The 15,491-nt window shown below is 40.3% G+C and overlaps 1 protein-coding gene across 7 annotated transcripts in view; it reads left to right on the forward strand.

Moving 5' to 3' along the window:
- The window catches only part of ccdc88ab (coiled-coil domain containing 88Ab), a 63,853-nt gene that overhangs the window by 30,874 nt on the left and 17,488 nt on the right, over window positions 1–15,491 (forward strand). For all 7 annotated transcript variants that reach the window (XM_026191128.1, XM_026191122.1, XM_026191125.1 and 4 more), the window contains 12 exons: window positions 3,322–3,380; window positions 4,166–4,249; window positions 4,376–4,516; window positions 5,168–5,340; window positions 10,458–10,539; window positions 11,074–11,232; window positions 11,653–11,799; window positions 11,898–12,042; window positions 12,623–12,801; window positions 13,764–13,901; window positions 15,004–15,187; window positions 15,350–15,480. In XM_026191128.1, the coding sequence (XP_026046913.1) occupies window positions 3,322–3,380; window positions 4,166–4,249; window positions 4,376–4,516; window positions 5,168–5,340; window positions 10,458–10,539; window positions 11,074–11,232; window positions 11,653–11,799; window positions 11,898–12,042; window positions 12,623–12,801; window positions 13,764–13,901; window positions 15,004–15,187; window positions 15,350–15,480 (1,622 nt within the window). The remainder of the gene's footprint in view (window positions 1–3,321; window positions 3,381–4,165; window positions 4,250–4,375; window positions 4,517–5,167; window positions 5,341–10,457; window positions 10,540–11,073; window positions 11,233–11,652; window positions 11,800–11,897; window positions 12,043–12,622; window positions 12,802–13,763; window positions 13,902–15,003; window positions 15,188–15,349; window positions 15,481–15,491) is intronic.

Genomic DNA, 15,491 nt, shown 5'->3' on the forward strand with positions numbered 1-15,491 from the left:
GGTAAAGCACAATTGCTCTAAAATGATCTCTAAGTAAGGTTTAGTCAACTCTGCCCTGTCCTCTGCTCCAGTGAGATGGGTTGAATAGACTCTGGCACCTTGTCAAAGCAATATCATATTGCATGTACCAGTATTATTACTGACATGCATGCCATTGGGTCCTGACAGAGCTTGCATGGAAGTACACAATTCTGTTTTTCCTCATAATTGACTCACATCCTCCCACACACTGCTGTGGCATTGCAGGAAGAAGGGTTGGTAACTGTCCTTCTGACCTTTTGTTTCCTGCCTAAAGGATAAAAGAGGGAGGAGGGAAAGGTGGTGAAAAAGGAAGCCTAGATGAGTGTGCTCAGTCTCAGAAGGTGCAGATCCTCTATAACAATGTTAGAGGATGGTAGGAAGGAAGGATGGGTGGATGTGTGTTGCAAAGAATAAATGGGTGGATGAAGTGATTGGATAAGAGAGGAGGAGAGTGATGGAGGACAAAAAGCCAGCAGAGATTGAAGGCGACCTCTTTGCTGCTGGAGGGAGATTTCTTTCTTTATTTTCAACCTTGCCTTTTCGCCTTCCTCCTGCTCTCTGTCTCTTTTGGTTTCTGTGTTTCTATATTCTTCCCTTGTGTTTGTGTTGCTTGTGCGCTGTGGTGCTTTCCTCCTTTTGTGTCTCTTCCTTTCATCTTTCCCTCTTTACCGCTTCTCGCTCTTGTTCTCTCTGTCTCTCGGTTGCTCTCTCTGATGGTATAAATTATTTATCCTATGAGGCCCCTTATCTTTCCTTGGTTGCTTCAGTCGATTTGCTGAGCTAAATCCCTTCCCTGACTAGAATAGGTTCCTGTGGCTCTAATAGACTATTGTTAAGCCCAGTGGCTCTGAGAATTAGTTTTATCTGTCACCCTCCTAGGCCCAAATTCACTTTTTTGTGTGCTTCATAATGAGTGACTGACTAAGCACACTTCAGTATTCATTCTTAAAACAGCACTGGTTATTTTCTAGAGACAGTTATTAAGAGTTAAGAGTATTTACTATTAATTAATGATAATATATACTTAAAATGCAGTGACATAAATGTTCAGTTGATTTTTTTTTTTTCTAAAATGTTTCATGACATCATGCCATGTCTGGGTCACACGCACAGTGGATTTGTGGAAAAACACCTGACCTTGTTATGACTGATTTCTATACCAGAAGGTTAGAAAGTTTCCCTCTGAGTTGTCAACAACCTGCCACTCATTTCCTTGGTTGCGCTTCAGCACAAATTCTATTACAAGAGAATTTCCATATTATGATTGAAGCATCTCTATAATAAGTGCCTAAAGAAGAAAAAAGGCTGCTGCAAAGCTCCAGGTCTACTAGCTGGAATGCTCAAAAAAGAGAGGGGGGAGAAAGAGACCTGCTTCACTATATATTTAACATAACTGAAAGTTATTTTCTCACATATGAATGCTGCAAATGTTGGCACAGTTGGGTCCTGACATTGTCAAGCAGTTGGCACACAAGATAGATTTTCGGTGTTGGCAAAATTCCACTTGCTTTAGGGAAGGATGCCGAGAGAGAGCATCCTAGAGGCAGGATGCAGTGAACACACCGGATTATTACCTGTGATATTTCACAACGTGCAAGCCGGCAGAGAGGCGGGGGCTGTCACACAGACGGGGGCTGTGAGATTAAGTTTAATATCTGATCTGACTCATTTGCATTCTGACATGTCTGGTAATTTCTCAAAAGCTTCAGGGCTACTCTGTAATAATATTGACTTTTGTGCCTCTGATTCAAGACTGATGAATGAAGCATAATTGATTTGTATAGAGAAACCTGTAAAATAGCTGAATAGACACTTGCAATGGGAGTCTCTGTTTTGCCATCCTGGAGCGACAACAGTGTCTGTTGCTTTAAAAAGCTCTTTCACATAGAAAGCAGCATGTGCTGTGCTGACTGCTAGGCCAAGCAAACGCTGACCACTGTTCTCTGTTCTCTGTCTGTACCATGTCATTTTTTTGCGGCCACTTATGGTTTTATGTGTATGGTATGCGCTCGCTTCCTGCCAGTCTGCATTTCTACGGGTTGTGTGAATGTATGGATTTCAGAGGTGCCGTTTGTATCCACACTGTATGTGAAATGCCCTTAAGTTGTTGCTTTCCACAGCTTTTTTTAACCACCTCAACCCACTCCAAACATGTACTTTTCAGTCCTTCATGAAAAGTACTTTCATCACTCATTCATCTCATTATCTCTCTTTTTTTGTCGTTTGGAAAGTCCCACGAAGATTAAAGTTGTCAATGAAAATTGTCCTTGTGTATGCCTGCTGTTTAGCTGTGATGATTGGCCCATAAAGCAGACCACCCTACATCGAGAACATGCTGTCACTAATCTGGATTTATGATCGTTTTAGCGGGACATTTTTAGCCCTTGCTAGCCCCCCTGGGCCGCGGGATGAGCTGGCTTATCACACACACTCTGGTTATCAACTGGGGGAACACAGTCTTAGTACAGAGAGACACAGATGCCCTTAACTAGCATTAACTATACCACTTAGTTAGTGTGTGACACACACACACACACACACACACACACACACACACACACACACACACACACACACAAACATGCACCACCTGGTTTGCTGTTGTTCAGTCCCAAATCACACAGATGAGCTCAGGCCTGTTGAGCAGGCAAGCAGCTGTTTGTCGGTTTCAGCAGTTTCTGACAATATGTCCTGACATGTGGAAGTACTGGGTGTTCACCCTGCCAGCCTACTGCGCTGTGGAAAACATCGTGTCACTGTATCTGAGGAAAGGTTTTATAAGGGGAAATGGGAACAACCCAAGAATTTAGGCTTATTGGAAGTAAATGTGGGAATGATTTTATTCCTGTCTTAAAATAAGATGAAGCTGATGTTTTAATCTGAACCTACTACATCTTGATTTTTACAGGGAATTTGGTCGTGTGAAGCCCTGTTTCCAAAGGACACACAACCTTAAGATAAATTTATTACTAATTGAAAAAAAAATCAGTTTGTAAAGCTTAATTTATGAGTTAGTTACTGACCTACATCATGCAATCGATCTGAGCTTGTTGTGATGAAGAGGCTGCGGAAAATACTTCCACTGCTATCAACAAAACACCAATCAGTAGCACTAATTAACTAACCTCTGTGTTTTTACTCCTTAATAAACCACAAAAACTGAACACAAAGCCAGACAAATAAAGGGAGTAACAAGACACACGTAACAAATGATCTTTGATTTCCACAGGAATTTTGTTTGGGTTTTTATGCAGACATATTTAAAGTTATTCCCCTGCTGTGTCCTATGTCTTCCTTCAGCACAAGGTCTGGAAGAGATGAAGAAACTGTTGCTGTTGCTACTAGGCTGTGCTGTCCAGGTAAGAGCTCAGTGTAGTCGACCTAAACACTCCACATAAGTGCATTTGATACAGGTTTCATGCTGCTGTGAAAGTATGGACTAAGAAGATTCATAAAAGACGACTATCAACTCAAGATGATATTTTATGAGGAGGTCAAATAGATATCATTGTTATTTGTGTCATTTTTAGTGGTCATACTTTTGCAATTTAATTCTCAATCCAAAAAACACATTTGGAAGAGTTTAAGTCTGTTTAGTCCAGTCTTCCTTGATTTACTGCCAGCTTTAACTCTGATACAACTAACGCTGTGTAATGAATGACAATGCAGACCTTTTTCCTGTCTTATGACAAAGCCTGCATTCAGCTCTTACTCACTGCACGTCAGATAAAACCACTGACCTTTCACAAACTCCATTGTTTTATTCAAATGAAGCTGCACCTGTGTTCATGCACTTAACTCTGACTTGATAATGTGCCTACCACAAGGCTGCATTAAAACGCACAGATGCCTAGCTACTAATCAGAATTATTCATTAAAAATAAAAAAATACATTTTTCCATCTTCTTGCATCTTCTTATTCAGTTCAAGAGCCTGTCTCAGCTGTTTTTGCTCTTATCATCTTTCTGATGTATAAGAATACACTCAGCTCATGTTTACATTGTTGGCCTGCTAACCTCCTCTGGACCCCCAATTAAACTTACAGTATCAACTATGTCACATCTCAAATATCGTGCTCTTCTTCTCTCATTGAAGATTTAGAGATTTAACTTTTGCCCCTGCATCCTCCTCTCTCTGTTTACAGTGTGAGAAGAAGGAAGAGTACATTGAGCGTATCCAGACTCTGGACTTTGACACCAAAGCTGCCATAGCATCACGTATCCAAGAGGTATTTCTCCTCCACAGCAAACACAAAAGAGAAAATGTTATAAGCCTTGCTAAACCTTTCAGCTGGTGTTCACTGTTACATTCACTATTCGCTAAAGCTTTATTGACAATATGATGGTAATTTTAGGTGACTCATAACCAAGAAAATGTAGTGGACCTGCAGTGGTTGGAAAGTGGTGAAATACCTCCAGAGGATCTGGACAGCCTCTCCAGAAACCTGGCTTTCCACCTCAAGCGCCTGGTGGATGAAAGGGACACACAGCTTGAGGTAATGACATACTGTATATGTGTGTGAATATACACTTATTTAGGCTTATTAGTAAAATGACAAAGTACATAAACAATGCAGACCAAAGAACAAAGAAGTGTAGAAAATTTAATGAATTGAAATTCTCTCTGTTGTTGGGGGAGATTTGCTGATGAAAATCTTTAGGTCACTTTCGAACAGGGTTATGTGGAAATTTTTCCTTTTTTCATGTTACCACACAAGAGAAACCTCAGGAAGGAAGGGTTGAAACTGTTAACTGTCGCATGGATGCGTGTGTGTGTGTGTGTGTGTGTGTGTGTGTGTGTATGTTTGACTTTGACTTCGTGCGTCATTGAGTTTCCAACCCATGGGGTGCAGATCCCAATGACAGATACAGCGTGTGTGTGTGTGTGTGTGTGTGTGTGTGTGTGTGTCAGGGGGTTCTAATAGCCTCCAGATTATCACTGTAGTCCAGCCGCTTTCAATTAAAATCCCATTTCCTGTCGGGGGCAGTAGATCAAAATGGGCTGTATGTGGGACTGTGTGCACTTTTTATTCTGTTCTAGTTTTTGGGTGGTGGGAGTCCTTCCGTTGAATCAGTGAATCTCCTCTTTGTTTTTCCCTCTTAGCACTTACACAACACCTCACCTTCTATTTTCTGCTCCCATCCAGACTATAGTCGAGCTTACCCAGGAGAGAGACTGTGTGCAGCTCTCTCCACTGGCTCCCTGTTCAACCCAGTCTCCCGGTGACTCTCCCAGTATGAGGAGGACTGAGAGCCGACAGCACCTCTCTGTGGAGTTGGCTGATGCCAAGGCCAAGATAAGACGCCTTCGGCAGGAACTGTGAGTGCAACCACCATATCAGCTTTTTCAATAATTATCTAAATTAAGCACAGGGAACAGAAAAAAGAAGCTAGAACTGTAAATGGATCTCTGTGGGTGCCAATTTTGTTTCCTACTGTTGCAAGTGTCACAAATGTGATCTGAACTGGGCAGATAAAATCTTGCACGGTCATCAGGATCAGTATTTGAACTTCATCAGATTCTTCGTGATCAGCAATCACCTTCATTGTGAGAAAAGGATACAGTCTAACTGGATATTTATCCAAAGAGTCCATTTCCACTTGGCCCACTTATTAGTTGCACGAGCTTTCGTTGTTGTTATGAGCCACACACAAAAGAAGAAAAAGTGAAGTCATTCTCAGAAACCTTAGAGGCCTTTTAAATGTGGTTTATGAATAATAGAGTTTCCTTTTTTAAAGTGCTGTAATTTTCCAGCAGACAAAGGCTTAATGGCTGACATGGATCAGTTAGAATAGAAAACTTTTCACTTCAAGTGGAAGTATTTTACAGGGAGTGCAGAATTATTAGGCAAGTGAGTATTTTGTCCACATCATCCTCTTCATGCACGTTGTCTTACTCCAAGCTGTGTAGGCTCGAAAGCCTACTGAACAAGACACACAAGCTGAAACGTCAAGACTGGGCCAAGAAATATCTCAAGACTGGTTTTTCTAAGGTTTTATGAACTGATGAAATGAGAGTGAGTCTTGATGGGCCAGATGGATGGGCCCATGGCTGGATTGGTAAAGGGCAGAGAGCTCCAGTCCGACTCAGACGCCAGCAAGGTGGAGGTGGAGTACTGGTTTGGGCTGGTATCATCAAAGATGAGCTTGTGGGGCCTTTTCGGGTTGAGGATGGAGTCAAGCTCAACTCCCAGTCCTACTGCCAGTTTCTGGAAGACACCTTCTTCAAGCAGTGGTACAGGAAGAAGTCTACATCCTTCAAGAAAAACATGATGTTCATGCAGGACAATGCTCCATCACACGGGTCCAAGTACTCCACAGCGTGGCTGGCAAGAAAGGGTATAAAAGAAGAAAAACTAATGACAGGGCCTCCTTGTTCACCTTGTAACCCTAACCCTAACCCTACACACAGATATCCCCCTAAAATAGCTAAAACTAAAAACAAACTAAAAACTACTTCCAAAAACATTCAGCTTTTGATATTAATGAGTTTTTTGGGTTCATTGAGAACATGGTTGTTGTTCAAAAATAAAATTATTCTTCAAAAATACAACTTGCCTAATAATTCTGCACTCCCTGTAGTGCTGCACGAATGAACTTAACTTGTACCTGTCCTGACAGACTGGCTGGTGCCTTGAAGTTGGTGTTGTTTAACAACTTTGCAGGAACTGTTTTACTCTACAGAGGTTGATTTTCATGTTTTCTGTTCCAGCTGAAATAATCATGAATTGGATTCCTGTGATAGGCTGTTATCAGTCCTGACATAGACTATGTCAAGGAAATTGTTTACACACTTGAGTGGATCTAATTTGCTGGAAAGAAGTGAATCTGTCACCATAACAGCATTTAAATGAGTGCAAGCCCTGTGTTGACAAAAATGTTAGCTCACCGCAAAGAGGTTAACTTGGGGGAAAATCACCAGGACTCAAGTAGTTTTGTTCATGTAGGTTTCATTTAGTCAAGCGTACCCTCATTTTCTTTATCAAATTAAGAGAAATGACAGCCATCTATTACACAAAGACCCATTTTGAGTCAGAGAAAGTCCTGAGCACTTCTTAAATTTATAGAAAAAGAGAAGTCCAACTACCTACCAGCTAAAGCTTAATTTACATGGATAGAACTCCATAACAAATGACCAACATTGCAGGCTTGTTCATGCAGTGTGAGCTGCTGTCTGTGTTCTTATTGAAATGTTAAATATATTTATTTTACCAAATAATAATTTTAAGGATTTAGAGCTGGGATGTGAGTTCTGCTCACATTATATAATCTTCACATTTTGTTAATGTATAATGTAGGCTATCACTTCTAAAGGGTTTTGGTCTCTTATAAGGCAATATTTGCTAATGTGCTACGTCATGGATTAGCCTCATTCTCAGTTTTAACTGTCGACTCACTCCAGTTTAAACAGGTTGTTGATTAGTCAAAAGGGTAGATTCCTGTTTGTCGAAGGATGCGTTGTTTTGTTTCCTTTGTTTAAACGAAATGTTTGTATGAGGCCTAACTAAAGGACTAAATTATGGTTCTTCAACAATTGATTGTATCTTAGATTGAGGTGCCGATCAGCCACTTCCTTGTCACATTAAAAACATCTCACCTTGAATGATCTTAAACTAATTTGTCTTAGTTCTTGTGCGGGAATGGGTCGCCATCAATCACTGTAGGCGTTTCGCTTATCTTTCCTTCCTTGACCCACATTTATAATCTCTTCAGTTAACTTAAAAAGGGGCACAATACAACAAGAGCAAGATTTATTTTGTTTGTTGGTTGCTATAGTGTTGCTATAGTGCTGCTGTGTCTGTGATAGAAAGGTTATTGCCATGTGATGAGCTGTGACAAGGAACAAAAAGGTCCGTCTGTCCATTCTGATGTAGTCTGGTCACATGATTTCTGTGCCGTCTTTAAGGGAGAGGAAGATTGTTTGTTGTGTCTATGGATGCAGGCACATACACAGACAGTGTCTCTCCATATAAGTGTGTGTGTGTGTCTGCTTTTTGTGTCTGAAGGAGACCAGGTCAGAGCTGGGGGGTATGTTTCACTGTTTCCACAGTGGTCTGTTTTTGTTCATTTTTTGTGCTATTTCCACTTATCTGCCCCCAAAAGCTTATTAGTTTTAATATAGCGGTATTACAGCTTCACCTAGATATATAAATTTGGAATGTTCTAGAATCATATAGATAGAAATATTGAAAAGTAAAAAGTAATATTTTGTTACATTTTGGGATCTAAATGATATAGATTGATTGAAAAGCACAACAAATCTTTCAACATAACCATATTTGGTGTCCTAACTTTTCATTTTAAAGCTGTATTTTTATTGAGAATGCTTTTGTTTGTTCTTAGACAAGAGTATACTTCTTTTTTATATGACAAAGAATTAAAGCTATGAAAATAACACCAGACTAACAGATGGAGGACATTTAGATATTTGTTAGACTAAGAATAAAGGTTTCTTTGTTTCTTGGCTTCTTGAATATGGCAACTAACACAACTGTTTGTCTGTGCATGCATGGCGTGTTAAACCAGTCAAATAAGCACCAGACTGCGATGCATTCACAATGAGAGTCCAAAACTATCTCCGTGGGTGGTGTTGACAGGTGTTTGATTTTTGGCAGGGAGTTAATTGATGAAATGAAAACAGAATAACGTGAACCTTGGAAGAAAGAAGGTGAACGAGAATGCCTGAATTAAAGGATGCTTTTTATTATTCAGATGGACAGAGACTCCAGAGAGCAGTAATCAAATAGTCCATCAAATGTTCAGTGGAGCGGATTCATGCAAACACATGCACACAGAGAGCAGCATCTCAGGAATGCAGTTATTTTCCTTCAAAGCTACCCTCTGTGGAAGGAGCTGGGAGAATTTGCAACACAGACAGCAAATGTCAGGCTGCCCTACTTCACTGTCATTGAAATAAATGTTACAGAACAGTCTTGGATAGTAGATCGACCCAACTGTTGATGCGAAAAAAGAGTAATGAATTGAATTCTGTAGTTTCCATCCCAGTTTTTATGTCACTCTTTTTATTTTTTGGCTCCAAAGTGCACCAGGGGTTTTAGTCTCAGGGAAAGATTGACATGCAATCTCTTGAACTCTGTTTTTCATTTGTCTGTGACTGTTTTCCTTTGGCTGTTATTTAAAATGTGCTGTCAAGCAGAATCGGTTTGTTTATTACTCACCAAATTTAGGGCAAGATGCAGGAAAGACGCTCCTGACAGCTACAGGTCATACACACCAGGCACGATAGGATATTTTTATGCGTCTGTCCCAGTAACGGCACAACTGAAAACCTAATTTTGGGTTATTCTTCCCTTTCTCATGGACACAACGTTACAAGAATGCCTGGGAGGCATTTCCTAAAATGTGGCACAGTCATACATTGGACTGAATACCTAACTGATTCATATTACTCACTATGACACATGTCACACAAAGATTTAAGAGCATCAAAAGATTTGTATTTTTTATTTTTTTTTTAAAGACTACATAACTGCTGATTGCAAAGAAGCTTCTCAGACAAAAACAATCAAAGCTGGAATTTGAGCATAACTAGCACGTGAAACAGATCGGGGCCTTCAAGTAGCTGACGGTGGTTTTAAGAGATCTAACTGCTGAAACTCGGTTTACATTCCTGCTGCCTGTTGCTGAATACTTATAACTTCTTGAAGCTTCTCAAATTACGTAAACTAAAGGGTATCAAACATAATCCAAGATCAGCCCGGCAAAGGCTGCAGTCCGATAGGCAGCGTTGAAAATTAAAACAGGGCACAAATTTTGGACTTTTAACTGTATTTTCATATTATTTTACAACTCTTCCTACTGATGAAGAGCTCTCCCATGGCCCTTCATAGGACACCAAAAACATTTTTTGGGGTTAAACCTTTTCTGTGAATTAACAGACTTCCTGTTTTAATAATTACACGACAGTATGGGCAAATAGCTTCTAGAACTTTATGTGTAAAGTCATGCTTTCTTTCATTCACTACAGCAGCATTTCTTTATCATGTAGAAAAACTGGAACTTAGTGTTGTATTAACTTAGGTGTTTCAGGTATTAAATGTGTAGTTAAACTTCTTTACACTGACACAGAGGGAGTTTTACTGATCCAACCCACTTAAGATCAAAGTAGGCTGCATGTGGCCCACAATATAAAAGAAGTTTGACATTCTGTCTACCTACTGAAACTACTTTTCTGATCATTTATTTTGTTCATATATTCATTTCTGTGCTCCACCTGTAAATGATTAACTGTAGCTGAAAGCTTTGAAGTCGAAACAGCCCTAAGGGAATGTTCTTGTGCATCCCGAGAACTGATATACATAGGAATCCACACTTAAAAACAAAAAGTACAAAAACCCTTTGGCATGGGATTTTTCAGTGTAAAGCTTAATGTTTCTAACCTTTTTCCCATTGCTAACCTTTCTCATTTGTTTGCAGAGAGGAGAAGAGTGAGCAGCTTTTGGACACCAGGCAGGAGCTTGAGAACATGGAGGTCGAGCTCAAGAGACTTCAGCAAGAGGTAACGTCTCCACTGACGTCCATGCTTGTGCACCTACATGCACACAAACACACAAACATTTATGTGACTACATGTCCCCTCCACCTGCTCCTTGTGCCTCTAAGTCCTCTGTTTGTGCAGCTCTGCCAGGATTTAATCAGTCAGCAGGTGACTTAGCTCATTACAGGCTATTGGAGCTATCTTTAGTGAAGCAGCAGCCTCACATGGCTTTTGATAGGGAGTGGGCGACAGGCTGACTGGTGAACTGCAGTAAACAAGGTGCATGAGGGTAATTCTTGTGGTTCCAGAGGTGTTTGTGGGGTGAGTTCATTCTGGCCTGATCTGTTTATGTAGCAGAAGAAACTTGCTAAAGTTGCTAATAGCTTATATTTTTACAAGATTCCAGATTCACTGAGTGTTGTTGTTGTTGTTGTTTTTTTTCTTTAATGCATGTTTTGGTTGTTTGCATCTTTGTCCATGAAATTCTTTGTCAGTTGCTCTTTGTTTCATGAATCCACATTATCATGCTGTACATTTGTTTGCCAACTCCCTCAGAGCTATCAGCTGCTGTCAGATGCTCGGTCGGCTCGGGCCTATCGTGACGAGCTGGATTCGCTCCGAGAGAAAGCGATACGCGTGGACAAGCTGGAGAGCGAGCTGAGCCGATACAAGGAGAGACTTCATGACATCGAGTTTTACAAGGCCAGAGTTGAGGTACAGGGCTGCACATACAGATCAAACATGATCTCGTAGCCAAATATTAATAACTCTAGTTTATGTTGGCAGTGTTGTGATATTATGCAACCAGTATGAGACCCATCTTATTATCTATACTGCAATATCTGTGTTCACTGCAAACTGCTAGTTTTTAAAAAATAAGTATTGATGTTTGAATTAGAAATTGAACTATTGTTAGTGCTCTCTTGAATAAAAACTATAAATCTAACAGAAAACACTTTTCTAGATGAATATTTTGTGCCATTCACATATATAAAGATTCATGCATATGTAAAACTGTGTAAGCCCAGTCTATGCAATATATTAATTTAAATCTTACGTTTTTGTTTAAAGAGAGCACATGTCCAAGTTGTAGTTTTGTTGTTCACCTTTTATTACCTGCTGGCTTTTCTGTAGGAGCTGAAGGAGGACAACCAGATTCTGCTGGAGACTAAGACGATGCTGGAGGAGCAGCTAGATGCTAGCAGGACCCGGTCCGACAAATTACATCTCCTGGAGAAGGAGAATCTACAGATCAAATCAAAGATCCACGACCTGGAGATGGTATGATGATACGTTTTTTAATTCGGTGTTTCAGTATCGGTACTATTTGGAAAGTACAAATAGTGATGAAAACTTTTGTTATATCCCCAATGACCCAGGAGCGGGACATGGACCGTAAGCGAATGAAGGAGCTGTTAGAGGAGAACCTTGTGCTTGAGATGGCCCAGAAACAGAGCATGGATGAATCCCTGCACCTTGGATGGGAGCTGGAACAATTATCAAAGACACCAGAGCTAACAGAAGGTTAGAGGAGAGCCACGGAGTTGAAAAGTCGAAAAATAGCATGTTGAGTTAAAATGCTGCTGACAGTCACCTGAGTTCACCAAGATTAAGGGTTCAGATCAGACAGATCAGACTGTGGTCATTGGCTCTTAATCCTGGTGTCTTCTCTATGGCCCTTGTGCATTTGTCAGCTTCCACTGGGTTTTCTTTCCACTTGGTTAAGACCTGTAAGTAATATTCAAGCGCTCCTGAAAGATCAGCAGTGCGTTTGGATTATAAGAGTGGTTAAGAGGTTTAACAAGACAGGGATCTGGATAAAGACTTTGTGTGGGAGTTTGTTTGTTAAAATGGCACTTTAAAGGCTTTAAGACCTGTAAAGTTATACCATAGTGCAGGGGTGGGCAATCTCAGTCCACGAGGGCCGGTGCCCCTGCAGGTTTTAGATGTCCTCGAATCAACACAGCTGATTTAAATGGCTAAATTAGCTCCTCAACATGTACTGAAGTTCTCCAGAGGCCTGGTAACGAACTAATCAAAAATCAAAACAGAATTCTTTGGATTTAGTTGTTAACATTTGCTATTTGTAATCCATATTTTTCAGCCCCTCAGAAGTCTCTGGGGGAGGAGGTGAATGAGCTAACGTCAAGCCGTCTGCTAAAGCTGGAGAAAGACAACCAGACCCTGCTGAAGACGGTTGAGGAACTCAGAGCAGCGGCCAGTCAGGACACTGTGACAAAACTGGTCAAAGCTAACCAGGAAAACCAGAAGCTGAGCAAGAAAGTAAGAATTGACGTCATATTTTATTATTGTTCTCTCTGGGAACTAGCTGAAAGTAAATTCCTGTTTTCTGTTTGGATTAAACATATCTGATGTTTGTCGAATGACTCAAAGTTACGCAGACAACTATGTTTCCGATTATGTTATTCGAAGGAGAAATGCCTGCCTGTACCCCAAGTCCTCCCCAATAAAAACTGGATATATAGTTTCACATGTAGGTCCTGTTCACTGTTCATTTCTATGACTGAAATAAAGTGGGTATTCTGTGTGTGTTCTAGTATAGATTTGCAGCTCTACATCGTTTTTTGAGGCTAAAATTTATGTCCTTTATCAGATTAGCATATTGCACCAAGTTCCTCTAAAATATATCATCCTGGTACTTGACTCTAGACCTTTTCCCTCAGTAGGAAATGGACAGAAAGGAGGAGAGAGGGTATAGAAAGGGGTGGATGGGAGGTTGAAAGCAAACCTATAAATCCGGGGAGCCCTGCATTGCCTTTTCTTTTCCAGTGTTTGACACACCAGTGCCCCTTGCTAAGAGAAGTCTCTCAGCTATTTTCAGAAACATAAGCCTCTCTCTGTGGCCGTTGAATAAAAGGCTTGAAATTGTGTTCGTCTCTCACAAAGAGAAAATTCAGAGTTAGATTTCTGAGTGGCTTGAGGAGCCAGAGCACATTAAAATGTGAATGCAGCTGCTGGAAGAGTCGAGCCACAGTAATATTTACTTTTAATGTGTGAACAGCTGCTTCTATGTGTCTCTCTGCAGATTAGTGACAGAATGAGGTGACTTATTCAGCATTTGTTACAGATTAATAACTGCATTGCCATCTTTGTGACTATGATATGTCGTCCACACAATTGATGCTGCAAGACCATCTCCTGTGCATCTTTTTCTTATTCTGTAACAGAATAAGAAAAACTCCCAAGAACAAAAATCGCAAACTTGCTTTAATTATTGTTTGCAGTTGGAGTCGTTGGAGAGCGAACTGACAGCAGACAGAGAGTCGCTCCGCAGTGCCGAATCTCTCAGTACTGACCTGATGAAGGAGAAGGCTTTGCTGGAGAAGACTCTGGAAACCCTCAGAGAAAACTCAGAGAGACAGGTATGCACACGCTTACAGGAAATGACACGTCATCAGTAAAAAATAATATGCACAATTTTTAGAAGTCAGTAATCCAAATATATTTTGGAGTGGTCACATCCTACTCAGTTGTGAATGTGCCTAAAATATCAAAAATATATTTTTCTAAAAAATAATAACCTGGAGTGGAAAGTTTTTGGTAAAAAGCTAATTAGCTTTGGAAAGCTAGCCCTGACTTTGATTTAAATCTCTCCCCTTGCGCCTCTTTTCAAGAATGATACTTCACTGACTGATTTAGAGAGCAGCTTTTCTGAAAACCAATTGCGTAATATTTTTGTGCCTTTAAAATGTAATTAACATTCCAGTTTATTGGACAGTCTCAGACACATTAATACAAATGGGGCTCTGACATAGACGCTGTGCTCTCCACAAAACCGTTACTGACTCTCATTCCTGGAAATTTCATTAAAACAACACGACTACTACACGGCTGTGTAATTTACTGAAGTCTCTAGTTTTCTTGAAAGCAATCTTTGTGTAATTGATTTGCGTTTGGCTCCAAAAAACTGTTTAGTGGAAACTCCACTAATGTTTTATTGACTGAACAGATTTCTGGCACTCTGTCGCCCAGATGCACTAGCTCGCTGCCCGTCTGCAGGGACTTTGCAGCCGTTAGACCTAAATCTGACACCTTTGATTAGTTTAAGTGTCTGATTTGTAAAATCCGGCCTTGATTAGCTACACAGAGAGAACACTGGGATTACTGCAGCAAAATCTATGCACTTGGCTGGGAACATAATGAGATGTGGCTAATGTGATGTTCCAAAATACATGAACAGCTTTGCATACTCCTAATAAGTTTCTGTTTTTTTTTTTGTTTTTTTTTCTTTGCTTTTTTTTTTTTAACACATCATTAGTTTTCTTTCTTGATGTCAATTGAATTTTAATGAGTTTATCTAACTAGACTAAAAGAAACTAAATGAAAGTCTTTCTCCAGCACTGGCTCATGCAGCCAAGCTAGTTGTTGCAAAAATGGTCACTAAGCATAGAATTCACCCAAAAGTAAATAATTTATCTTAAAGTTGTCTGTTAGCCTTCAATAAAACTGATATGTGCTCTCCAGATGAAGGGTCTCGAACAGGAGAACAAGCACCTGAGCCAAACCGTGTCGTCTCTGCGTCAGCGCTGCCAGGTGGGTGCCGAGGCCCGGGTCAAGGATGTGGAAAAAGAGAACCGCATTCTCCACGAGTCGATCTGTGAGACAACTGCCAAACTAAATAAGATGGAGTTTGAAAGGAAACAGCTGCGTAAGTGACATGTTTATTATTTTTTATGGTTCATTACAGCAAGTTAGTAATGGTAGGTTGTTTTTTTTTTTTGTTTTTTTTCCCCCCCCTCATCTTTCCTCATGTGCTATAAAAATGTTATGGATAAACATTCTAGTTGTTGTTAAACATCTATTTTTGCAGGCAAAGAGCTTGAAGTTATGAAGGAGAAAGGAGAGAGAGCAGAAGAGCTGGAAATTCAGATACAGAAGTTGGAAAGGGAAAACGAGAGCCTGCAGAAGAAAGTTGCCAGTCTTGGAATCACCTGTGAAAAGGTCAGGTGCAT

Source organism: Astatotilapia calliptera, chromosome 13, assembly GCF_900246225.1.
Source record: "Astatotilapia calliptera chromosome 13, fAstCal1.2, whole genome shotgun sequence".
In the NCBI taxonomy this organism is placed as follows: Eukaryota; Metazoa; Chordata; class Actinopteri; order Cichliformes; family Cichlidae; genus Astatotilapia; species Astatotilapia calliptera.